This window comes from Patiria miniata, unplaced genomic scaffold, assembly GCF_015706575.1.
Source record: "Patiria miniata isolate m_02_andy unplaced genomic scaffold, ASM1570657v1 HiC_scaffold_20, whole genome shotgun sequence".
Lineage (NCBI taxonomy): Eukaryota > Metazoa > Echinodermata > Asteroidea > Valvatida > Asterinidae > Patiria > Patiria miniata.
The window spans coordinates 4,706,268-4,733,199 of record NW_024037059.1 but is presented as its reverse complement, the minus strand read 5'-3'; the positions used below and the strand labels follow the sequence as shown (position 1 = coordinate 4,733,199).

Here is a 26,932-nt window from a genome sequence, read left to right as displayed (position 1 = left end):
TCGCGCTCCGTGTGAACAGTTTTGCCAGACTTAAAATTTGCAAAAATATACCCCTAAAAGCCTATTCGACGAAATTTCATCCCACTTTTGAACCGAAAACAGCAGCTGTCGGCTGAAAAATTGCCTGTGAGCCGGACAAAATTTCACGCAATTGTGCTCGCGCGCTCCGTCCAGACTCCGCCGCATGCACGTGGTTGAGTACTAGGGCTTACGAGTAGCTTTGATTGGTCCTTGAAATATCAGACATCTTTTTTGATCAATATGATTGGGTGAGAGATTTTCATGCAAAGGGTGTAACAGACGTTTTGCAATTTGTTTATGCCCATGACCTACTGAGGTAAAATGAGGAATGTCCCCCAAAACCTTGTTTTGAGACCGACGCCTGAAGTCGGATATACTCTCAAAATCATGTGAAAATCGTCTTTGATTGTTTTGTATTTTTGAGTAGCCAAGGCATCCAAGAATCAAACTATGCATTTTTGTTGGGAAAAAAATACCCACAAATAAAAGTGTAAAAAAACGAAGAACGTTTTTCACTGTCGTTGGCGGCGCAATGCGTGTCTTTTTTTTTCAAAGCCGTTTTACTCGAAATGAGGTAAGAGAAACTTGGCACCGGCAGGACACTATTGAAATTCCTGCATTATAGCTCCATGATTATAGCTTTGGGAAAAAAATTAAGCTACGGACATAAATTTGGTGTCATTGGAAAGCCAATGATTTGCGCTTTAACGTGATGTACATTAATTCACGCCGGAATTGAATAGAATCAATTTCAAATTTGGAATCGGAATCGCGATTCCACTTTTTTGGAGGAATCAATTCTCTGGTGGAGCCGATTAAAAAGGAAAATGTAGAGGATCCAGCCGTGGCGGTGTGAAACAACCTTCACAATCGAACATAGCGAGCTCATATCATGACTAATAAATTATTGTAATGAGACAAAACATAGATAATATTATTGCTGCCCCAATCCAACCTTCGAATTTGTTGGCGGGTCACTCCCCCCCCCCTTCCCAAGCCCGTAAATGGTTCTGGATTCGCCGAAGTGTACGCAGAACCAACGGGATCGATCGGATATGGGTGGGGGCGGAGGCCAAGGGGCTATTTTTAAGCTTTCTCTTATGCATCGCGTCAGATACCTTGGCTTCTTAGATAATGATTGGAAGAAAGTTTTCATTCATTTTAAAACATTTGACAGCGCCCTCTGTCGCTAATGAATTTAACGTCTTGTATGTCGCGAAATGTAACTCATGAAAAAGAAAAAAAAATGCGTCGAATACATTTAGTGATTCACTACTTCGCTACTATACTCTGTGAACTAGATAGGCCCTTTTGTAAGATGCAGTTAAATTATATTGATGAGGTAATATGTGAATAAATCAAATAAAAAATTCGGAGCTACAGCGGTGCAGTGCGAGGATGTGTAGACGATCGTCGCTTGGTGGCGCTATTTCATTTTAAAGATAAACAAAGACCAAGTTGTGTTTTTATCTTCGAGCTGAATTTTACATCGCAATTCTCTTCAGAAAGAAAGATGCTGGGACCCATTGCAAGAGCCCTGATAAGGAAGGGTGAGAAATCGAATTACATGTATTAAAAAGAATGTTGTAAGTTGTATTGGAAAGAATGTAGTATCCAGACGCCACTTCAAGGGTGTGGTTGTGTACAAAGTCATGAAAATCAACACTGAACAACACCACAACTTCACGTTTTAACTTTTTTTATTAATACTTTTATGTTGAAGTATTAATACTATAGTTCCCGATTTTTCTCAGTGCCGGATCACTCAAATAAAAACCTAGCCTACCTCTTTGGCACAATTGCAGAATACCCCGCCACTCGATCTATCCACCTCGTAGCCGGCTACGAGGTCACGGCTGATTGACCTCAATAAACATTCTCAGCGCTACTTGTATACACTATGCGTCATGCTCCATTGCACTCCCACTTCGTGACCGCGTAGCCGCCAACAGGGTAGTTGGTTTGGACTTAGAATTTTTTCAGCAACTCCCGTTCCTTTTGTGTTGCTTCGTTCTCAAGCATATTCAAGGGGACTCCCACTCCGTAGCCTCGTAGCCGCCAACAGGGTGGTTGGTTTGGACTTAGAATTTTTTCAGCAACTCCCGTTCCTTGTGTGTTGCTTCGTTCTCAAGCATATTCAAGGGGACTCCCACTCCGTAGCCTCGTAGCCGCCAACAGGGTGGTTGGTTTGGACTTAAAATTTTTTCAGAAACTCCCGTTCATTTTGTGTTGCTTCGTTCTCAAATAATGGACCCCCACTCAGTATCCGCGAAGCTGGCAATGGACTTGAATTGTTTCTTTTGCAGTGATTCCAACCTCGTAGCCAGTGATTTTAGGGGTGTATTTCCGAGTGGCGGGGTATTCTGCAATTACTCCACCTCTTTCGAATTGGTACTATTTTTTTCTGACAAATTGCAGTTTTAAAGGAAAATGTAACTAGGGGAAAAAAATGTAACCTGACGCCACTTCCGCGATTGTGTACAATTATACAAAGTCTATGGAGAGTCAAGAATATTTTCTAAGACTATTTCCTAACAAATTAGACATGTTTCTCAGTCCCAGATTCATGTCGTATCATTTTTGCAATGAATGACTGTCCTTCATTGAGATTATATAGGGCCTATGAAGAAAAAAGTGGCATCAGGTTGCAACATTTGTTTCCAATGTAACTTTTTGTAAGCTTGCTACGCAAAGATCTTTTCAATAAAATCTCTAGAAAAGGAATTTTGGCCATAGGCTCGCACTTTGATATTGTATAGACCGTTTGTAGAAAATCACGGGAGCCGCGAATTGACGATAAATTTTCTTCTCGGTTCATCGCTCAAACCTTGTGATTTCAAATATTTTGTTCATACTCTAACTCTACAGTGGAATTTACTCTTGCATCAAATGTTTGTTGAAGCAAAATAAGTTGTAGAGTCCCTAATCTTTGAAAATTTGCCAACGAATGACCATACGTTTTCGCCAGATTGCGCGTAAACAAAGGACCCAACTACACGCGCATTAATTGATTTTATGTGAAGTATTTTGATGGGATGGCACTTATATCAATTTATTTGACTAGTTGGCAACATTAGAAACATGCAGGTATGTCACAGATAGAGGGCAGGGTTTTGAAATTTTGAGGGAAATTTAGGGGTAAAATGAGTATGACAAAACACAAGATTGCGATCACCACTATGTACCATGAACGCGCAAGGCGCGCTAAATGGCACGGAACCAACCGTTTCTACCCAAAGAAACACAAAACTAAAGATTGCGATCACCACTATGTACCATGAACGCGCAAGGCGGGCTGAATGGCACGGCACCAACTGTTTCTACCCAAAGAAACTGTCCAAAATTACAAAAAAAGGTATCATTACTAGAACAGACCTAAGTCCTAATATTTAAGCTTCGTTCCATGTGCGCTTTCCTATGAGAGCGACTCTCTTGTGAAAGCGCACAAATGTAAAAACAAAGCTTGACGTCATTAGGTCTCGGGTCTATTGAGAGAAGTCTGCTGTAGGTTGGAAAAAGTCATTTTTTTTAATGATCACCTTTGACTCTAGACATAGCCATGCTCCAGAAATGCGTAGAAACACTTGACGCATGAGATTGTAGTGGTTCCCGGACCTGGATGGCCTACCATTTGGTTCGTGCATGACTCGGAGTACCAGCGTACCGTGCGTGATCTCAGAAAATCAAAAGTTCAGCTCATACGTTTGTTGTTGTGTCGAGGTCGTTTTTTCCCCTCAAACCTCTTGGCAATGCATGATCCTACACTCGCGTGAATTTACAGAAAGCTTTGTATGCAAGTACTTATAATACTTGCGAAATGACGTACCGTGTGACAATTTCGAGGGTATTTGCGCGGAGACAGAGCGTGGTGTTCTTTACAACGCCACATTCATTGGTCTACCCCGACTCTAATTTGATAAAAACTAAAGAGGGGCCCGTGCCATTTTTTTACGACGGCTAAGTGGAACTTGAAGAAAAAAAAAATATGGTGATCACCACAATGCATTTTGAATGCACAAAACTGCATCGATTTGTGTGGCATTAACTCAGCATGGCTAGTAAATTGGTGAGAAAGGTGTTTAAGACCTTTTGCCTACATTTGTATCTACCCAAAAAGTACTGTGCAAAATGTTTCAAATACAGGGTCATTAGGATAAAAAACACACGATGGAACAAGCTCAAATTATATTTACAGTTAAAACACCTGTTCAAATGACCAGTCTTGTGAATGGGTTTTCTAGCAGTAAACCCAGGTTTGATCCTCTCTCATGATTTTCGTGTTTGTCTTGTGAGAAATTCAAGAGCATTTAAAGTCCGAAAACAAATGTACAGTGTATCGGATTCTGTGCAGTTCCCGTATGTAAGTCAGTGTGGTTCCTAGGGCACTGCATATTTTAGGGACCCTATTCCTCTGGGGGTAAATCACTCCAGTTTATACTCGTAGTAAGCACAATTGTCCAGCGTCTGGGAATACTTGGCATCGACTTCAGCAACGGTGGCGCTGTTGAGCTGGCACATCTCCCCCATCAGGTTGAACGATTGGCACGCCAGGTCCTCAGAGCAGGCAATGCAGCACTCTATGTGGCTCCTCATAGTGAACTGGTCAATGGTGTGATTGGTCAGGCATCGTGGCTGGTCGTAGGGTACCATGGCGCAGGACAAGGATCGGGAACAGCTGTTTGGTTTTGCCGTACACATGATCTTCCTCTCTAAGCTACAATTCAGCCCACGCCATACCCCCAGATGGAAGATCATAACAGCACAGTCACCTATGTCCACGTGATCAGGGCTCCAGTTTGCATAATTGCCGGGGTCTTCTGAGCAGATGCGCGGAGTATCTGTCTTTTGACAGCGCATCCAAGGATTCGGATTTATCCCGTTGTATGGAATATAATCTGCATATATCATCTGCTGTACAAAGTCATTTTCATCCTGAGATGTGGGCAGAACCATGTCCCCTCCGAGGCTTTTGCACAGTGCGCGACCATAGGACCATGAGTAGCTTGTTTGTGGAATCAGGTAGCATGTTCCCTTGTGAAGTACCCATTCCGAACTGGGACAGATTTTCGCGATGGATGCCACATGCTGCACACCGATGGCCAAAGTTAGGAAAATCACAATGCCCATAGCGACTGAATGTACAAGTGCACTTCTTGGGGGGAAAACTTTCTCAGATGTAAATGTTCAGTGCAGAAACACCCTCAATGAGTTGCGTCCTCTTAGCAGAGTTATAGCATCATTGCGGAGATGCACAGAGTCGCAAAAACAAGCAAATTTGCACACTTCCTTATCAACACATCATACAAAAACATGTACCAGTACTTGTAGCTGGTAAGCCTGTGATCAGTATGCTACCTGTCTCTCAAATAGGTTCTGATGGTGGGCATTCTCATCCTTTGTACGCTCATCACCAGAGACATGGAGATGCAATGAAACAAAGTGAATCTACCGAGTATGAGATTAATTGCGCATGTGTGTGTGTACAGTCACTGTTCTGTCACTGACACTGCACTCCTGTTTGTACCGATGTGCTGTAATCAGTCACAGCTACTCATGCAAGGCCGTTTTAGTGGGTCCTGAGATTTCATTAAGCCAGTTGATCTCACATGAGCCTGTTTATCACAAGGCCTGCTTTGGGGGGAAGAAAAATCCATATGAAATTTGGCATTGGCACAGTGGTCGTCATCGATTCAATTACATATCTCCAGGGTTTATTGATTGATTCGCATTGATTTTTAAAAAGAATGGTTCTCAAGACCAATCCAGGTTGAGGCTTGTGTCGTCATAGAAACAATTACGGCCAAAATTCTGTAATAGCTAGTATTGATTTTGTAGGAGGCATGGACCGTGTTCAATCTTAATTAAATGCATGTGGTAGATAGGAGAAGATCAGTGATGTTGGAAATCACTGCTAGACTATAAGCGTAAAAGGTGATCTGATACACCGTACCCTCTGGAGATGTGTGTACAATAAGGAACAAAAGATTGTATACGTCTCCACAGGGCAATTTCTATAGATAAATACGTCTCCACAAGGTTTTCACGAAATAGATGGATTTTACTCAAAAACTAACGCAAATGGAAGAGTTTTAGAAAAGGGATATTAAGTCCAAATTTCAGCCAAGGAAATTAATTCTGGTTAGAATAAGAGCATTTTTAAACTACACTTTCAAACTCGAAATCTTTAGTACACGAGAACAAAGGAATGTCTCCACAAGGATACAAATTCCAGTATGTGTGTGTACATGTATGTGTGTTCAGGAGTTGTTCCAAGCGGATGTCAGTGGGTGACTCACTCGCGAAGCCACCTCACCTGCAAAGCTGGCTAGAGCTAGCCTTGTTAAGGCCCCCCCTCCCCCGAAAATACACCTTGTTCTGATGCAATATTAACAATTTAAATGCATAACAGTTTTGTAAAGATCAGTTTGTCATATTTCATACTTGACAGATTAGCCTTGAGTAATATAGCGTACTAATTAGTGAATGTTCAATATTGTTTCATGGCAAAATCAATGGGCCTTGCTTTCGTTTGCAGTAAACAAGACAGTCCCTCCCTTCCTGTTAATTACTTCAGGGTCTTACTAAACTTGTTTACCCACTCGTACACACCCAAAATTAGGTAAATGTTCAAAGCTCCATGCTTGGCATCCAACAGTAAATGTCCCTTTTTTATTCAAAGAAAAAGGGAGTAGCCTTGTCCTACTCCGTGCATATCTACAACATCAACTATATTGTTGCATGTCTCAGTTTGATGTTCTACAGATGATAACCCCACTAAGGTATTATAAGTACTAGAAACTTGATATACATGTAAAGCTAAGAATTTTGATAATCATTTGAAGAATACAAAATGTTGTCCCTCAATTCAATTCCTGGTACTCTGAACCACCAGTTCATGCTCACAGTCACTTTATTCCCTTCACTGGCTTTCAAGATTAGGCAACGAAACATTTTCTGCATTTCCTGGGCATAATTGAAACCGATTTCCATTTTCAACACAAAACTATTTACCTACATGCATTAAATTGTGTCACCATCTAACCCTCAAAGATATGTCGAAATTCACAAAGTGGGTTTTGGGATTATTTTGCAGGATCTAAAGAGGTGGAGGCCCAACCACTTTTACTTTTAAAACATGTGGCACAGTGTTTCTTGAGAGTTACTGTGTTAAGTATAAAGAATGTGCCTTTTTCTCTTTTCAAGCAATGGATTTTGGAGGATTCACATGAAGGTTCCCAGAAATTAAACGCCTCGAGAATTGCGTGAAGGATCGATAAGCTGATGATTTGTCCTTTGGTGTTTTATTGACAGCTCCCGCAGCCAGGTTGCAGTCGGCCGTCGTGCGCCGCCGCATGGCCACAGAGTACACCGAGCTACCCAAGGCATCCGGTGCCGTCTGGCTCCTGGGTGGCATTGGGATATTCTCTGCCGTCTCTGTGTGGGTGAGGCCACTCTCATTAACTCCCTTGTTGACAAGTCTAGACTAATTCAGAGGCCTCGGACTGCATTGGCCTCAGTCCCTTTTGGTCGAGTTTCAAGTCTGATTTTTTTTCATCACTGTGTAATTACATCACGTGTGACTCTCCAGGGCCCAATTTCACGATGCTGCTAAGCACACGATTTTCTGCTAACAGAGCCTCCGTCTATTTCATGGAGACCGTAAACATAAGCACAGCAAAAGGCACGCTTACTTCGGAGGAAAAATGTGCTTAACTTAGTGACGTAACAATAGAAATCTCCATGCACGCGCGACCGTTAGCATACACACGCCGTGAAATAGTGCTTTAGGTTAGCAATTTTTTTCTGCTATGCTAAACACAACTTTTCTGCTAACTGTTAAGCAGCGCCGTGAAATTTTGCCCTGTACACACTGCCACCGTTCCAGCCTGGCATGTCATATGTATGTGCAGGTATGCACGTGCATGGAAATAAATGACGGCAGTGATTGGTTAAATAAAATCATGGGGCGGGGCGCGGGGCTTTTTGAATTGGTCTATTGGCCTATTTGTCATTTGTGCCCTTTTTTTTCGCTTGAAGCCACAAAAGTGCTCAATATCTAAAGAAAGATGCTTAACAACTAACCTGATGAGGTTTTAGCTCAGTGCATGCTGTAAATTCCATGAAAGCAATATGCTAGGATCGCAGTTTAAATTCAAAAGTTGCATAGTCAAGTTTTGAATTGCACCCGAAATCAGCGTCCGGGACACGTTCTCGTTCAGCTGATTGCAGCTATGCGATGTCACGCACTTAACCCACGAATCATAGCAGTTGCACGTGCGTCGTGTCAAATGCTTGCACGCACCCATTCACGGCTTCGCCAAACTAACAATGAACTACTAACTTGAGAATTTGTTCGGCGTGGGCTCTTGCATCTTCCTGAAGGATGCATTGATTTTCAGAAAGTTATTTTCATCAAGGATGACATTGTGAGGGTTCATCGAACCAAAAGATGTAACCAAATAATCAACACGACGACAATCAACTATTGGAAAAACCAAGAAGTGTACTGTTTATTGATTCCTTATTAAAAATCCATGTCAGTGTCCTCGGTATTAAAACGTCTGCCACCCCCCCCCCTGTTTTTTTTTAAATTCAGCTTTACTTAATGAATCTCCTTTTTTTGTTCCTTTTTGCTTTGCAACAGGTAAACTACAATGACCTCGTTGTTTGGGGTGTGGCTCCAGAGCGACCAAAGGCTGAGTAGAGAGCTAACGTCCTACATTAATAATGCAATTATATAAATGGTAAATAGCCTTTTAATGTTATTCATAAGATGAATTTGCGTCAGGTCGATGTAAATCAATATCAGGTTTTGCCCTTCATCGACGTATAAATACTGTATACTCGGTGTGTTACCTCCCGAGTGAAAGTTGGAAAAAAAACTTTCCAACTTTCACTTGGGAGGTAACACACTGAGTATACAGTATTTATACGTCGATGAAGGGCAAATATCTAATATTGGGCCTTTTTATGCTTAAATTACTTGTAAACATGTGCAGAAAACGTAATACATATCTTTCATGGTTTTTTTTCTGTTCAGTGTTCACATTTCTTCAAATTAATATTGAAGTGGGTTCCAGAGGCATTTTGTGATTGCTAGAGCTTGCTTTTTTGTAAGCTGATAAAAACTTTGAAGATGATAGTCAATAAGCACCAATGTCCTGTAGACCATTATCATGTTGCGGCCATTTGAATTTTTCCAATTCAAATCAACGTAACCAAAGCGAAACTGGAAGGAAAAATAGTCTGGTCCTTTCTTGCACAGAAACAGTATCATACAGTACTGTTATTGGAGACAGGGAATATGACTGAAATGGTGGCAGCATGCTAAAGGTCTTTTCCTGAAACAAGATGGGGACGGCCTTGCAGATATTGAACATGTTATTGATGAGCTAAACTGAAGCAACTAACAATGCAGATTACAGAATTTTTATTGGGTTTTGTGCTTCGTCAATGTGAGCCCCAAATTATGCAAATAATTATCACAACACTTTGGCATCATGTGGTTGGCTTGTCAGTGCTGCGATCATTGATGTACTCATTGTCCCTGTCTTTCATCCTCCTTTGCAGATTCTGGTACCCTGAGTAGAACTGGAGTTTATTGAAAATAGAATATTGAATCAACTCAACATACATCAAAGACAACTCAAGCTGTTCAAGATATATTACTGCGTGACTCGAGGAGCCCAAGTAACCCATCTTCTGCGAGTTCCACTCAAATAGTTTGTCAGTTTTCAGTATGTACATGTAGATGTCCTCTTTCATTGGGACAAATACATGTAGATGCATAGCATGACACAAGTAATGCTATAATTGATTTGCTCTCCAATAATTTTTGCCTAGCACTTAACATTGGCTTAGGCCAACAAAAGTGGTGCGGTGACGTGGCTTTTTTTTCTTTTTACTATTTTTTCTTCAAATGTCGGCTGATTGACTGCAAATGGTGCCCGACTAAATTGAGTGCAAAATGTATGGGAGCCCAGAGAGGCCACATAAAGCTTATACTCGATCGTAACCCCATCTAAAAAAACGTTACAATTGTACAGCAGCAGGATTCCAGTCAAACCCATGAGTTTGGCGGCTTTGAGACATCATCTTACATTGAAAAAAAAACAAACTTTTTAATGTTGCCGACGCGTATGGCTACGGCGACGCGCGCGCAGACCAGAAACCGGAACCATTTTTTTTGGCCTTAGTAGAAATTGGTCCCACAAGACTCTCGTCCTAACTTCTGTAGTGTTTTAAGGGTTTTATAAATGAGCAGTAATCATGTGGTCAATCATAAACAGTAGAAGTAGCAATCATAAGGAAAACATGTTCACTGCATTTTAATCAAAAAGATTCTGAAATCTGTCCAAGTCAGGTGTATTTCATTGGAAAAGTCAGGCATTTTGATGCACGAGCTGGCATTTTTCCTCTTTAATTTTCGTTTCGAATAGTAGTAGTAATACTGTTTAGAGTGTCTTTTACTTTTAGAAGTAGATCATGATGTTTGGAGTGAATATGTTGGAAATGCATGTAATGCATGTAACTATTTAAAATTTAAAAGCAAACAAAATACACACACAAAGATTAACAGTTTGAAAGGCCAGCATTTCTTTTAATATAAAAAAAAATGTCAATCATACTTGATTTATTTAGGGCGATTCTTATTTTTATAGAATATTTAACAAAAATCACTACATTATGAATCTTTCCAAATGTCAAAAAAATAAACAAAATAAAAAATTGGGGATCAGCTTCGTAGTCTGACCTCTGGTTCCGACAAACCATAATTTAGCCTAAAGTGTGAATAAATTGTATACAACTCTGCCCACACGTCGCATGGCATATAAACCTTTTTTGGTCAAACTTTTTAGTTGACAAAATACTTCTGAATGTTGTTCTCAGATCATGTTGACTAATTCTTTTCCATTATTTTCCACATCTCATTAATATGTTCAATATAATTATGACATACATATACTGTGAAATTGTTTATAGTGCCAAGTGTTAGCCAACTGTCCATCATGCTGAAATAAAGGTAGATGCAATATTCATGTTGTGTCATTGGAAAATAGAAGACAAATTTTGTTGTCTGATATATTTTTGTGTGTAGCAAAATGTCATAGTTTGAGGAAACAGTCCCTACTTCTATGCCTTAAATTCTTTTTTTTTCTCCACAAGACTGACACGAGAAAACTTGGTGGTCGCAAAAAAAAGACAGGCATGATTTATCTCATCAGTCTCACCCTTCAAGTTGTTGTAATTCAGACATGATTCCAGTCAATTGTCTCACTGTAGACTCGTCCCTGGAAATGCAACTGGTTCTGACGTCAAACCCCTCAGCCAAGTCCTACATTGTGCAAGACCAGCAGAAGGCTGAGTAGTTCCTTTAAAAATGTAGACAAGCTGCTACGTTCTGTTGAAAGTGAGTTGGACCTCTGCGTATGTGCATCATCTGACAGGAACTATAGATTATCTGCAAAGGACAACAAAAACACAAATGACTTTATTAAAATGTCACTTTCGGGAAAGAAATGGGCAAGAGCAGATGATAAGGGCAGATGGCAAGGTACATGTATAACTAGTAGTGACAAAATAAGCCCAGGCTCCTATTATTACATCAAATGTCAACCATTTAGATGAGTACGCTGCAGATTCCAATTATTATCTCATTAGACCTGATCACATTTGACAGCTGAGGGGTAGACAAATAAAGTTGGTTTGCTATGAACTGGGGAAGCAGTACAGAAGGCCAAAACACGGATTATACGGTACACCGCCTTTTAGCAGTGACCTGATCTTGATGGCATAAAGAAAACTCCATAATGTTTTAGTAGACATTTGAAGTATCATTTGTGCTGCGTAGAGATATCCCTAACCTTTGGATGTGGGAGCTATCAACATACGGAATGTCGACTGCTTGATCTTCTTATGGATACTGATGGTACATGTTGACTGTACGGTACGCTCTTTAAATTATATGAGCATTGACATGTGTATGCAACTTCTTGAATGACACATGTATTTACGAATAGTCTTCAATCGGCATTTCTATTCATGAACATGAACAGCGAAAAAAAATAGCATTTTAAATAAATCTACCTATATTTCTATCTGCTCGTCCAGCAACCATGGAAACTACAGCCAATGCACAACTGACCACAAACTCTACAGGAGAAGATGCAATTGTGTCAACACCATTTGCAATTCTCGTCAAGACTTTGATGGTCACTGCCATCGTTCCGAACCTCCTACTGAATCCACTGATGCTTGTCACTTTGCGTCGCGTCACCAGCATCCAGCCAACAACCAAAATATTCATGGCTTCTCTCACCCTGTCTGATCTGTGCAGCAGCTTTTGGTCGATCCTAAGCCTAACATCATTGTTTGCTGACACTTGGTTGTTGGGTAATTTTCTTTGTGCAACAAATCAGGTGATGCTATTCCTCTTTACTGCGCTCAGTGTTAGTACGCTCCTTCTTCTCACTGTGGATCGTTACATTGCTATTTCCCATCCTCTGCGGTACCCCTCAATAATGACCGTTTTAAAAGCTAAGATAATTGTATGCAGCGCATGGGCTACAATCATCATATCCTCCATTCTGCTAAATGGGATAAATCCTTACTATACTGTACAGGTTACTGGTCATAACAAGAGAACATGTGCATCAGAGACATATGACTGGAGAGTATATCTAATTCTTGTATTGGCAGGGCTTGGGCTACTGACCATATTCATCCTGTATGGACGCATCGCCCTGATAGCTCGCAATCAAGCCCGACGCATTGCTGCTGAAAACCAAGCAGGCAATGGTCAAGGTGCACAGAGAATAAACACCAGATAAACCACCACCATCATCATCATAACAGGGACTGTAATCATCACCTGTATTCCTAAACTGATAAGGTTGGCAATGGCTTCACAAAACCAATGGGAGCCTTATGAAAGCTACTTGGCCCTAATGTTAACAGAAGCCATGCTGTTGTCCAATGGCTGGATGAATGTAATTATTTACTACCTGAGGAACAAGGACCTTCGCCATGCACTGTTAGGATTACTAACTGACTGGCGCCAAAGACTGTCCCAAAGATTCCGACCGTAACTGTCAGAAAATACAGTCAGCAAAGAATACATTTTGAAAGGATGTTTTACAGGTACCCGATGGACAACAATGACTGCGGGGAGGCACCCCAACTATGAAGCACCTCCTAAACTGCCCCCTCCTACCACAGCCCTGCAAACTAGAGGATCTCAAGGATTTCAACCCGTGTTGCCAAAGCCTGTGACATTATGCAGTGGATAGGACAAGTGTAGCGACACGACAACAACAACTAAGGATAATCAGCATTCCAGAGAAATCCAGGGATTAATTCCTTCAGAGTACCAGCCACTGTCAGGTCAGTGTAATGAGCTTCATGTTGATCTAAGCATGGAGGAGAAGTTGGTTCCGAGTGTTCTCCCAGACCTGTTTAAAAGTAGAAGCTTTTGCTTCTTAGCAATTGCTTATTGTTATGTATGAAAATGTAAGCAAAAACCTTGAAACTGCAAGATTTATGTATTCGGCCCAATAAGAGGGCATGTAATGTGGTTTGGGTAAAATCATTTGTATTACCCAAATTAAAAAATGGCCTCCTCCTATTGTATCGGACATGATATACCGGTATATGTATCCAAAAAGGGCTGATTTACAAAAATGTGTATGATTTATGCTAACAAAGGACAATCATTGACAGAAGAGGAAAAAAACTTGCTTATGAATAGACGCGCCGTGTAACAACCGCCTGAAAACCACACAGGCCCCTATTATTACATCAATGTCAATCATTTGGCTGAGTATGCTGCAGATTCAAATTAATATCTCATTAGACTTCATTATATTTGACAGCAAACAAACTTGGTGCCAGTATGTCATGTGATGGGGAAGTAGTATTAGAGACCATAAACAGATTGTGCTGTGCACCTTTCTTAGCCAAAGTTGGTTTAGTATGCGCTGGGAAAGGAGTGGAAAGGACCATAACATATTATGCTTCACATCTTCTCTATTTTAGCCAAAGAACCTAATCTTGATTCGTGTGAAGGATACTCCAACAGCAGATTTGAATGTCACATGTGCTGCATGGAGATATTTCTAACTTTGGACGTTGGAGATAACAACAAACTGTATGCCAACTGCTTCACCTTGCTACAGATGGTACATACCTGGGTACCTGTAGTGTATGCTCCTGAAATCAAATGAGCATTGATATATCTGCAGCCTCTTGAATGACACGTTTTAAATAATCTTCTATCAGCATTTCCATTCAGGTACACAAACAGCAAAACAATTTAGCATTTTAGATAAATCTACCCAAGTTTCTGTCTGCTCATCCAGCAACCATGGAAACTACAACCAATGAACAGATGACTGCTACTTCAAACTCTACAGCAGACATGGCAGAAGATGTTATTGTGTCAACACCATTTGCAATTCTCGTCAAGACTTTGATGGTCATTGCCATTGTTCCCAACCTCCTACTGAATCCACTGATGCTTGTCACTTTGCGTCGCGTCACCAGCATCCAGCCAACAACCAAAATATTCATGGCTTCTCTAACCCTGTGTGATCTGTGCAGAAGCTTGTGGGGGATCCTAATCCTAACATCGTTGCTTGCTGACACTTGGCTGTTGGGATCTTTTCTTTGTGCAGCAAATCAGGTGATGCTATTCTTCTTTACTGCGCTCAGTGTTAGTACGCTTCTTCTTCTCACTGTGGATCGCTACATTGCTGTTTCCCATCCTCTGCGGTATCCCTCCATAATGACCGTGTTCAAATCAAAGATAATTGTATGTAGCACATGGGCTACAATCATCGTATCCTCCATTCTCATAAATGGGATTAATCCTTTTTATACTATACAGGTTATTGGTCATAACAAGAGACTTTGTGTAGCAGAGACATATGACTGGAGAGTATATCTAATTCTTGTATTGGTGGTACTTGAGCTACTGACCATATTCATCCTGTATGCACACATCGCCCTGATAGCTCGCAATCAAGCCCGACGCATTGCTGCTGAAAACCAAGCAGGCAATGGTCAAGGTGGGCAGAGAATAAACACCAGATCAACCACCACCATCATCATCATAACAGGGACTGTAATCATCACCTGGATTCCTACACTGATAAGGTTGGCAATAGCTTCACAAAACCAATGGGAGCCTCATGTCAATTACTTGGCCTATATTTCAACAGAAGCCATGCTGTTGTCCAATGGCTGGATGAATGTAATTATTTACTACCTGAGGAACAAGGACCTTCGCCAGGCACTGTTAGGATTACTAACTGACTGGCGCCAAAGACTGTCCCAAAGATTCCGACCGTAACTTTCCAAAAATACAGTCAACAAAGCATACATTTTGAAAGCATGTTTTACAGGTACCACGGGAATGCACAGACAATTTTGCTGCCTTATCCACAAGACAAAGAATATTTGATTTTGGAAGGATTTTATTTATAAGACAAGTAAACACTGCAAGACTATGACACCCCCCCCCCCCCCCATGGAAATATTTAGAAAAAGTTAGCTGTTATCACAATAAAGGACAGAAGAGGATTGATTACCAAAACGTCTTACCATCAAAGCCTTGCACGTTGAGCCATCCAAGCGAACAATCTCATGATGGACTCATCTTGGTGAGTGCCACTGGTGTCTTCATAATACCCCATGGCCAGGTGCTACCATATAAGTAAGAGAGGACATGTGAGGCTGTGTGAGTCCCTTAATTCTGTCCCCTTTAGAGATGTCTTGGACTTCTTTGCATTCATGAACTGATGGAACTCTCATCCCTGAAAAGTGGGGGGAACAAGAAACAAGAAAAAAGAGTAGAAATGAGTTGATTTACATGAACAGTTTGTATAGGTACAAACATTTGGTTGTTGCAGATAATTTAAATTTTGTAGCAATTTAATAGATGATCCTGACCACGTCATGCACTATTGTGTTAGGCAAATCACCATATAAGTACTCAATGTCAGGCAGATTGACAGTGCACTCAATCTGTCTGAATGATATTGAGCTACATGTACATGTTTACAGCATCAGTGATTCATGACAATAACTGATGGAAGAACATATTGCCAATCAAGAGAAACAAAAGGATCACTCTAAAAACGGCCCACCATCAATTCCCATCATCACATTTGGACCTCATTAACAGTGATTACAAATGACGGCAGATGTCCCATGAGTACATTGGCTCTGTCCACCGCAGATATAGCCCATATCTCATTGGGCTATATATGACAATCAACAGCGGGCAAACACATTAGGTTTCGTGTGAGCTTGAGAAGAACCCTAATAACCAAAATATATCAGTCTCCATACATTAATCCTGCTTATGCTTTGCAAGTTAGTCATAACAAAAGGTATACCGGCTGTATGATTGATTGATTGTGCCGTCTGAGCTAAATTCAGCCATTTCGGGTACCATACAGGCCTTTGATGAAAATAATTGACAGAATACGTGTAGGAACAAATTGCCAATAAAGAGATGCAGAAAGATCAATATTGAAACAAGTCCAGCCCCCTTATTGCACCAAATGACAATCGGTCGACTCTGTTACACCTGATCTCACTAAACAAACCATGTTTGCCGGGTATATGTTGAGGAAGCAGCAGAAAAGCACAGTACAGTCTGCAAACCATTCTTAGCCATCTCACAGTACGTGATCTTCATGGTACCGATCGATCAAGTTCCTCCACTGTGTTGGAGCAGACATGAAGTATAATATGTGCTGCGTGGGAAATTGCCAACATCAGATGCTGGAGGCACCAAAAAACAGAATGTTATATGTGTAACTGCTTGACTTTCTTATGGATACTGATGGTACATGCACTGAAGCATGTCTGCAATCTCTTGAATGACACATGCTTTTATGCCAAAACAAAAAGTAATCTTGAATCAGAATTTCCATTTATTGACCAAAACAGGGGGAAAAAAATAACATTTGAGATGAATCTACCCTGTTTCTGTCTACTCTTCCAGCAACCATGGAAACTACGTCCAATGCACAAATGACTACTGCTTCAAACTCTACAGCAGAAGCTACAACTGTCTCAACACCATTTGCAATCTTTGTCAAGATTTTGATGGAAACTACACCACAGGAAGCAGAAATAAATACATCCTCCAACTCAACCACAGAGGGTGTCGTTTATCCAACTGCATCAACACCATTTGCAATTCTTGCCAAGACTTTGATGGTCATTGCCATCATTCCTAACCTCTTTCTGAATCCACTGATGCTTGTCACCTTACGTCGTGTCACCAGCATCCAGCCAACAACCAAAATATTCATGGCTTCTCTCACCCTGTGTGATCTGTGCAGAAGCTTGTGGGGGATCCTAATCCTAACATCATTGCTTGCTGACACTTGGCTGTTGGGATCTTTTCTTTGTGCAGCAAATCAGGTGATGCTATTCCTCTTTACTGCGCTCAGTGTTAGTACGCTTCTTCTTCTCACTGTGGATCGCTACATTGCTGTTTCCCATCCTCTGCGGTATCCCTCCATAATGACCGTGTTCAAATCAAAGATAATTGTATGTAGCACATGGGCTACAAACATCGTATCCTCCATTCTGATAAATGGGATTAATCCTTTTTATACTACATTGGTTATTGGTCATAACAAGAGACTTTGTGTAGCAGAGACATATGACTGGAGAGTATATCTAATTCTTGTATTGGTGGTGCTTCAGCTACTGACCATATTCATCATGTATGCACGCATCGCCATGATAGCTCGCAATCAAGCCCGACGCATTGCTGCTGAAAACCAAGCAGGCAATGGTCAAGGTGGGCAGAGAATAAACACCAGATCAACCACCACCATCATCATCATAACAGGGACTTTAATCATCACCTGGATTCCTACACTGATAAGGTTGGCAATAGCTTCACAAAACCAATGGGAGCCTTATGTCAATTACTTGGCCTATATTTCAACAGAAGCCATGCTGTTGTCCAATGGCTGGATGAATGTAATTATTTACTACCTGAGGAACAAGGACCTTCGCCAGGCACTGTTAGGATTACTAACTGACTGGCGCCAAAGACTGTCCCAAAGATTCCGACCGTAACTTTCCAAAAATACAGTCAACAAAGCAATGACAGGCAATGGTCAAGGTGGGCAGAGAATTAACACCAGATCAACCACCACCATCATCATCATAACAGGAACTTTAATCATCACCTGGATTCCATCAGTGATCAGGTTAGCGATAGCTTCACAAAACAAATGGTAGCCTATATTATGACAGTTACTTGGCTGAAATGTTAACACAACATGCACAAGCTCTGCTGTTGTGCAATGGCTGGATTAATTATTTACTACCGTACCTGAGGAACAGGGATCTTTTTTACTTGTATCTGACTGGAGCCAAAGCCTTTGCTAAAGATTTTGGCCATAGCTCAGGCAGAATTGAAGAAACTTCGAAAATCAAGGACATGTTTGGAAACTTTTAGGAAAACGTAGGAAATGCTTCAGTGATAACAATCATCGTTTCCCCATTGAGGTCATTTTAACCACTGCCATTGCCTCAACATCTAATGGCACTAACACAGGATTTTAGTTAATTGATGTTTCCAGAAATGAGTTGTGTTGCGTCACATAAGATGCTGGCAAGATGGAGTATTTCACAGCATTTCTGTCAAAAAAGAAGAAGACGACTTTCCAAGCAATATGCTTAATACATGTGATAAAGTAATGAAATTCTCTAGTCGTCGGTGACTAGCAATAACCCGTTTCAGTGACTTTTTGTCCTCTTCAAGGTAAACGTATAGCACTTCGCAATATTGCACCACCATATAACTCTGGCTTCTCCATATTGATCAAGTCCTTAATTGTGTTATTTGAGCGATACTCTGTATTTTATTAATGACAAAATACAGATAATGACAATCACTGATGCACAGACAGAGACTCATCTTGAAATGAATTCAGGCTCCTCATCAATTTATTTTCGTATAAATAACCACTACTCTGTTTCTATCAGCCAGAGAAGAGGTATAGAAGACCTCAACACATCAGCTTGCACACAATTCCAGTTCTCAGTCATCGGTATACAGGTCATGTACATTGTGCATCAGCTATAGAGTAGCGAAGTGCGCTGCGTATTCTGTTCCACGAGCACAGCTTAAGTGTGTGAAGACATCCGAGCGCGAACCAGAGTGAACCAGAACAATAACAGCTGACGTCACAATTCAGTACTCTATACGTCCCAAATGGATTTGAAGTACCTGTGTATACTTTGTCTCACAGATAACTTTCACTGTGCCAGTTGACGTTACCAATGAACTTAACATATTCTGATGGAGTATTTTATGGAATATGATGGGATAAGCTTTTTCATCAAATCTTTAATAAGCACTTTCTTCAGATGAACTTTATTTATGTACATGTAACTGTGCAAGTACATGCCCACTGCAACATGAATACTACTCAAAATTTCTTCAAAGCAACAAACCTCACCTTTGATCGGGCTTTTGAAAAAAAAAGTACTTAAACAATAGGTACAGTAGATAATGCAAACTCTGCTTCTGCCAAAGACTGCCAAATCATCAAGCAACAATGGAAACAACACCAAGTGCAGCTGAAATAAACACATCCCCCAACTCATCCACAGAGGAATCCGAGTTTGGAACTGCATCAACACCATTTGAATTTTTTATCAAGACTTTGTTGGTCCTCGCCATCTTTCCCAACCACCTACTGAATCCACTGATGCTTTTCACTTTGCGCCGTGTCACCAGCATCCAGCCAACAACCAAAATATTCATGGCTTCTCTCACCCTGTCTGATCTGTGCAACAGCTTATGGTGGATCCTTAACTTAATAGCAGTGTTTGCTGGAACTTGGTTCATGGGTGAATTTCTGTGTGCAGCAAATCAGGTGATGTCATCGCTCTTTAATGCACTTAGTATTGGTGCACTTCTTCTTCTCACTGTGGACCGTTACATTGCTATTTCCCGTCCTCTGCGGTACCCATCAATAATGACTGTGCAAAAATCAAAGATAATTGTATGTAGCACATGGGCTACAATCACTGTATCCTCCATTCTCATAGCTGGGATCGATCATAATACTGTTGCGGTTATTGGTCATAACAAGAAAATTTGTGTACCAAAGACATATGACTGGAGAGTATATCTAATTCTTGTATTGGTGGTGCTTCAGCTACTGACCATATTCATCCTGTATGCACATATCACCCTGATAGCTCACAATCAAGCCCGACGCATTGCTGCTGGAAACCAAGCAGGCAATGGTCAAGGTGGGCAGAGAATAAACACCAGATCAACCACCACCATCATCATCATAACGGGGACTTTAATCATCACCTGGATTCCTATACTGATTACATTGGCAAAAGCTTCACAAAACCAATGGGAGCCTTATGACAGTTTCTTGGCCTATATGTTCACACAAGCTCTGGTGTTGTCCAATGGCTGGATGAATGTTGCTATTTACTACCTGAGGAACAAGGACCTTCGCCAGGCACTGTGTGGCATGCTTTCTGACTGGCGCAAAAGCCTGTCCCAAAGACTCTGGGGTTAGGTTTAAGCACCTCCTTTAAAACTTCAATGAGAAAGTAACAGGCTTTGGCAAGGATTGTTCCCAGGTTAGTCATCTGTATCTTCAGAGACTGATTTGGAAAATACACTGGCAGAATGTCTCATGTGACTAGATAAGCCACGCAAGCAGTCTCACCAGAATTTTAATTCAGAATGAGGAAATTCAAATTTGAGATCAAGTTGGACAAATTAACCCTCCTACAGTATGAACAGTGACAGATAGTTTAAAAGTATCAATCCTCTTCCCTGCAATGCCTTTACACAGGCTAGTCACCAACAGTCATATCATATTTCAAGCAAGCACTGTGATTAGTCAAATTCAGTCAACTGACAAAAAGAAGGCAAGTGGTAGGCACAGCTGGCTTATCATTCACCTACAGTCAAAGCATAGCTATCAAGTTACACAATCAGTCAAAGCCAATCAATCCTGCTTTATGTAGGCCGAGAGCTCTGAACTGTTAAAAACAGTCACCCGATTGATTTTAACTGAAATGACAACTTTGCACAGAATATATGTTTGCATAGGAGGTTAAATTGAGGGTGGGTATGATCAAATTAACAAAAAAACAAAGGAATACTGAAGGGAACAATAATTAATTTTTAAAGTGAACAAAGAAAACAAGGAACAACGTACCAAATTCAGGTTTGGCCAGTAGTTATTCTTTGCATGCAGTCATGAAAATAATCACTGCTACATGTAAGTTGGAACCCTGTCATAGAATCTGGGGAAAAGAGAGAAAGAAACAAGCAAATATAAAAACACTTATATGGTAGGTCGCATCTCATAAGACGGACAAAAGAGGACTTTTTGGTTACAAAAGACAGGGGACAAGATTCATTTCAAAGTCTCATCCTTCCAATTGTTACAATTCAGACATTGGCTATGTGACAATCAACAGCAGACCAACAAATTGAAATAAGGTTTCCTATGAGCTTGGGAAGAACCCTAACAGACCCAAATATATCAGTCTCAGACATTTCAGGGCCATCCCTGTTTTATGTATTTAGTCAGCATACAGTAAATAGTCATCTGATATTCAACAAAGAGTCGTCGGATCTCCGCTTGAAATTTGTTAAAACGTAGGACTAAATGTCGGCCGTGTGAGGCAATTTTGAAGGAAAGAAAGTTACCTCATTGTTATTATTCCATGTGGGCTATTCACGTGCTACTTACAAAATCAGCAAAGAACCTTTTCGGTGACTTTTTGTCCTCATGCAAGTAAACGTTTAGCAGTATGCAATACTGCATCACCATATTACTCTGGCTTCTCCATATTGATCAAGTCCTTAATTGTGTTATTTGAGCGATACTCTGTATTTTATTAATGATAAAGAGCACATAATGACAATCACTGATGCACAGACAGAGACTCATCTTGAAATGGGTTGAAGTTCCTCATCAAGTATTGTGGCCTGTTTGTTGGTTCTCCACATTTTGGAAGCAAATTAAAGTCTCCTTTGGCTTGATGCCAACTTCACTACTCTGTTTCTATCAGCCATAGATTTGGCGCAGAAGACCTCAACACATCAGATTGCACACAATTCTTAGTCACCGGTGCAGGTCATCAGCTTGAAGTACCTGTATATTTTGCCTCTGATACAACTTTCATTGTACATTGTACATGCACCAGTAGTTGGCGTTACCAATGAACTTCACATATTCTGATGGAGTATTCTATGGATTTGACACCATAAGGTTTTTCTTCAAATCTTCAAGAAGCATTTTCTTCAAATGAACATTAATTTCTGGCGCAAGTACATGTCCATAGTAACATGAATATTTCTTGAGAGCAACCAACCTCAACTTTGGATCAGGCTTTCAAAAAAAGTACTTAAATAGGTACATATAATGCCGCAACTCTGCTTCTGCTAAAGGAAATTTGCCTACTCGTCAAGTAACAATGGAAACCACACCAAGTGCAGTAGAAATAAACACATCCTCCAACTCAACCACAGAGGAAGCCGAGTTTGTAACTGAATCAACACCATTTGCAATTTTTGTCAAGATTTTGATGGTCCTTGCCATCTTTCCCAACCTCCTACTGAATCCACTGATGCTTGTCACTTTGCGCCGTGTCACCAGCATCCAGCCAACAACCAAAATATTCATGGCTTCTCTCACCCTGTCTGATCTGTGCAACAGTTTATGGTGGATCCTTTACTTAATAGCATTGTTTGCTGGATCTTGGTTCATGGGTGAATTTCTGTGCGCAGCAAATCTGATGATGTCATCTCTCTTTAATGCACTTAGTATTTGTGCACTTCTTCTTCTCACTGTGGACCGTTACATTGCTATTTCCCGTCCTCTGCGGTACCCATCAATAATGACTGTGTTAAAATCAAAGATAATTGTATGTAGCACATGGGCTACAATCATCGTATCCTCCATTCTCATATATAGGAATAATTCTTTCACTATTTTGGTTATTGGTCATAACAAGGACATTTGTGCACCAAAGACATTTGATTGGAGAGGATATGTAATGCTTGTAATAATGGCAGTTGCGCCACTCCCCATATTCATCATGTATGCGCACATCGCATTGATAGCTCGCAATCAAGCCCGACGCATTGCTGTTGAAAACCAAGCAGGCAATGGTCAAGGTGGGCAGAGAATAAACACCAGATCAACCACCACCATCATCATCATAACAGGGACTTTAATCATCACCTGGATTCCTTTACTGATATCGTTCGCAATAGCTTCACAAAACCAATGGGAGCTTTATGACAGTTTCTTGGCCTTCATGTTCACACAAGCTCTGATGTTATCCAATGGCTGGATGAATGTAATTATTTACTACCTGAGGAACAGGGATCTTCGCCAGGCACTGTGTGGCATGCTTTCTGACTGGCGCAAAAGCCTGTCCCAAAGACTCTGGGGTTAGGTTTAAGCACCTCCTTTAAAACTTCAATGAGAAAGTAACAGGCTTTGGCAAGGATTGTTCCCAGGTTAGTCATCTGTATCTTCAGAGACTGATTTGGAAAATACACTGGCAGAATGTCTCATGTGACTAGATAAGCCACGCAAGCAGTCTCACCAGAATTTTAATTCAGAATGAGGAAATTCAAATTTGAGAATTTGGACAACATTAAGGGTGGGTGTAATCAAATTAACAAAAGCAACGGGATACTGAAAGGGACGAATAATTCATTTTTAAAGCGAACAAAGAAAAAAAAGGGGACAAAAACAACGTACCAAATTCAGGTTTGGCCAGTAGTTATTCTTTGCATGCAGTCATGGAAATAATCACTGCTCAGTTGGAACCCTGTCATGACATCTGGGGTTAAAGAGAGAAAGAAACAAGCACATAAAGATTAAAAAAACAACATTTATAGCTCACATCTCACAAGATAGATAAAAGAGGACTATGTGGTCATAAAAGACAAGGGACAAGATTCATTTTGAAGTTCATTTTGCAAGTTGTTGCAATTAAGACATTATAGCAAAGCTACTCTCTACATAGGCCCATCTTTAGAAGTGCAATTGGTCCCTTGATCACATCAAGTGGCCTAGCCCTACAGTTTAACATACATGTACATTATTAATTTAACATACAGGTATCACAAGTCCTAAGTTCCCCCCAACATTATTCTTAATTAATGAAATAAAAATGCACGATTTCAACAATATCCCAAATGCAAATGACAGAGGACACTCTTCTGCCCATCTTGTGAGAAAATGATAGAAATCCAATCACGCATACCAACACGAAGCTCATTTGAATGAAAAAAGTGCCAATAAAAAAAGTTGCAGTAAATGTACTGGTTTGAGTGATCCTGCAAGGCAGGGTAGACTTTCTTTAATTAATAACTTTACCTTACAAAAGTTTCCTTGTTTAAAAGGATGTTTAACTAAAACAAGATGCAATCTTGGTAATCTAACAGATAATTGCAGACCTTTTAATGCGAAGATGACAAAGAAAATGCTGTGTAATCCTATTACTTTTAGATTAGATACAAAAGGGATTAACCTTCTACCTTTTAAATCATGATCAAACCAGTACATAGGAGCAATGCTATTTACTGCAACTTTTTTTATTGGCACTTTTTTTATTCAAATGAGCTTCGTGTTGGTATGCGTGATTGGATTTCTATCATTTTCTCACAAGATGGGCAGAAGAGTGTCCTCTGTCATTTGCATTTGGGATATTGTTGAAATCGTGCATTTTTATTTCATTAATTAAGAATAATGTTGGGGGGAACTTAGGACTTGTGATACCTGTATATTATAAAATGTTCACCAACAAGGGCATTTTGTTAATGTCTTTTGAAAGTATTTGTTGCATCACATACACGTTTGCCTTTTATTTCACCAGGATATCAGTTTAAATGTTCAAGGTGTAACTTGAAAAAAAGGTGCTGTCCGTCACAGGCAATGGAATTTGTGCATGATACACATCTACATGTATCTCACTGTGACATTTCAAACAATGTAGGAGTTTGTGGGGCTTTGCAGCAGTACTTCAATATTATTACAAGTACTGGTAGATTATACCATGAAAATAATGATCACCCAATTAGTTAAATGAACAAAAAAAAATTAATTTACAAAATGTAAATATATACATGAAGCACTAAGGATTTCAGGGGTGTGAGGGACCACTGATAAAAATAGCTGAAAACAGCTGAAAAAGGTATAAAAAAGCTGAACTTTAGAAATCTCCTATACTTTTGTACACAGCAAGTGAGGGAAAAAAACTGAAATCCAAAACAAAAAAAGCTGAAATCAGCTTAAAAGCTGAGATTTCACACCCCTGGATTTGTTACATTTGAAATAAATTCATTGACTGCTGTGCTGTGTCAAATACAGGGTAAGTCAAAAAAAGCGGAACCCAAACCCCCCAAAATGTATAAATTTCATATTTAAAAAAATATGTAGTACCAAAAATAATAATGACTGGAAAGCCAATTCCAAAAGCTACTTTTAGATGAAAAAATTACTGAAATTGCTCAATCCGTTCAAAGAATACCACCATTTAAACGCAACGACCCTAAAACCTGTCTCGTCCAAAAAATCTATTTATTGTGTGTTTTGACTGTTTGGAACAACAAAGAAAATGACACAGAATACTTGTTTCAACAACTGTCACCAACTGTAGCACACAATATTTTGATTAACAACCCTGGGTAGGCAAACAGTATGATTTATAAAATCTACTACTTTAAAGACGGGCCTTCAAAAGGACTTTGTTGCATATTGTTAACATTTTAACTAAGATTTCATCGCTGGTGATGTTTGAAGAGAATTGTGACGACGATTGCTGAAATCACATTTTTTGGACGAGACGGGTTTTAGGGTCATTGTGTTTAAATGGTGATATTTTTTGAACGGATTGACCAATTTCAGTAATTTTTTTCAATCAAAAGAAGCTTATGAAATTGGCTTTCCAGTCATTATTATTTTTGGTGCTATATATTTTTTTTAAATATAAAATATAATATTTGGGCTTTTTTTGACTCACCCTGTACATGGTATATCATTACGAATTATATGTAGATAAAAGTATGCTACATTGTAGTTATGCACATGTACAGAACACAGTAGTTGCTTGTTAAAATCACAAATTTTGCATGGTACACTGTCAGCAAAGCGCATCTCTCATCAAAATGTTGAAATGTAGGTAATGTAATTATTATATTATCACACAAAATGATGATATCATGGCCATCTTTTCCGAGCCACATTTATGTATCTTGTATGGGCATTTCTCATTGTCCCTATTAAATTAAAGGGAAAATACAACATTTGCAAACATCAAAAAACGAAATGATCAAATTATCACGAAATACCTTTAATACTGAATTGTTAGAGACTGACAGCCTTAAGAATCCTTTCAAATCATGGCTCCTGGTGGGCTGACATTTCCAAGAAGAACTGTATTTTGAAGAACCAGCATTGGAGAAAACTGGCTTTTTTCAAAAACTGTTCTTAATTTTTCATATTTAGTTATTCTGACTTTTCTTTGCAATTGATCACAAACCTGTGAAGAGGTACAAGCTTGCTAGACTGATTATCTGACCTTACAATTCCCCAAAGTGTATCAATTGCTTCGTTTCATCTTAAGTGGGGTCAGGCAACCAGACTTCAAGAACATGATAGGTTTTCTTGGGTTTTTTTTTCAGCATCTACAAGCCCAAAACATGAAACAAGTCAGTTTAACAATATTTTATATAAAATAATGTTCAGATATGTACCAGTAAAATGCACCTGAAATGCGAACTGCTCAATCTTTAAAAATACAGGTAGCCCAACTGTAGAAAGCACAGTACAACTGTAAGTTATTTTTAAAATTTAATGTCTACATGTTT

At 39.9% G+C, this 26,932-nt stretch overlaps 5 protein-coding genes and 1 long non-coding RNA gene across 6 annotated transcripts; 4 read left to right on the top strand and 2 right to left on the bottom strand.

The window, feature by feature from the left end:
* Positions 1-4,052: 4,052 nt before the first annotated feature.
* Positions 4,053-5,256, bottom strand: LOC119727707 (C-type lectin domain family 4 member C-like). The gene has a single exon (XM_038199724.1). It carries the CDS (start codon positions 5,146-5,148, stop codon positions 4,444-4,446), a length of 705 nt encoding a protein of 234 aa, XP_038055652.1. The 5' UTR covers positions 5,149-5,256; the 3' UTR covers positions 4,053-4,443.
* A 3,880-nt stretch (positions 5,257-9,136) lies between these two features.
* Positions 9,137-13,688, bottom strand: LOC119727708. The gene is made up of 3 exons (XR_005271001.1): positions 12,341-13,688; positions 11,253-11,482; positions 9,137-9,612 (listed from the first exon to the last, which is right to left on the bottom strand). It is a non-coding gene; the product is annotated as an uncharacterized LOC119727708 (long non-coding RNA).
* A 766-nt stretch (positions 13,689-14,454) lies between these two features.
* Positions 14,455-15,398, top strand: LOC119727705 (beta-1 adrenergic receptor-like). The gene has a single exon (XM_038199721.1). It carries the CDS (start codon positions 14,492-14,494, stop codon positions 15,368-15,370), a length of 879 nt encoding a protein of 292 aa, XP_038055649.1. The 5' UTR covers positions 14,455-14,491; the 3' UTR covers positions 15,371-15,398.
* Positions 15,399-16,996: 1,598 nt separating this feature from the next.
* On the top strand, positions 16,997-18,126 carry LOC119727241 (beta-2 adrenergic receptor-like). Its single transcript, XM_038199105.1, has one exon. The coding sequence runs from the start codon at positions 17,038-17,040 to the stop codon at positions 18,124-18,126; it is 1,089 nt and encodes a 362-aa protein (XP_038055033.1). The 5' UTR covers positions 16,997-17,037.
* Positions 18,127-19,616: 1,490 nt separating this feature from the next.
* LOC119727239 (beta-1 adrenergic receptor-like) lies at positions 19,617-20,648 on the top strand. The gene has a single exon (XM_038199103.1). It carries the CDS (start codon positions 19,617-19,619, stop codon positions 20,601-20,603), a length of 987 nt encoding a protein of 328 aa, XP_038055031.1. The 3' UTR covers positions 20,604-20,648.
* A 2,022-nt stretch (positions 20,649-22,670) lies between these two features.
* On the top strand, positions 22,671-23,553 carry LOC119727706 (melanocortin receptor 4-like). Its single transcript, XM_038199723.1, has one exon. It carries the CDS (start codon positions 22,675-22,677, stop codon positions 23,506-23,508), a length of 834 nt encoding a protein of 277 aa, XP_038055651.1. The 5' UTR covers positions 22,671-22,674; the 3' UTR covers positions 23,509-23,553.
* The last annotated feature ends 3,379 nt before the right edge of the window (positions 23,554-26,932 follow it).

What these genes read in the sequence shown, in the direction of transcription:
- LOC119727707 (XM_038199724.1), bottom strand. Translation starts at nt 5,148, where the DNA reads ATGGGCATTGTGATTTTCCTAACTTTGGCCATCGGTGTGCAGCATGTG.
- LOC119727705 (XM_038199721.1), top strand. Translation starts at nt 14,492, where the DNA reads ATGGTCATTGCCATTGTTCCCAACCTCCTACTGAATCCACTGATGCTT.
- LOC119727241 (XM_038199105.1), top strand. Translation starts at nt 17,038, where the DNA reads ATGGAAACTACGTCCAATGCACAAATGACTACTGCTTCAAACTCTACA.
- LOC119727239 (XM_038199103.1), top strand. Translation starts at nt 19,617, where the DNA reads ATGGAAACAACACCAAGTGCAGCTGAAATAAACACATCCCCCAACTCA.
- LOC119727706 (XM_038199723.1), top strand. Translation starts at nt 22,675, where the DNA reads ATGCTTGTCACTTTGCGCCGTGTCACCAGCATCCAGCCAACAACCAAA.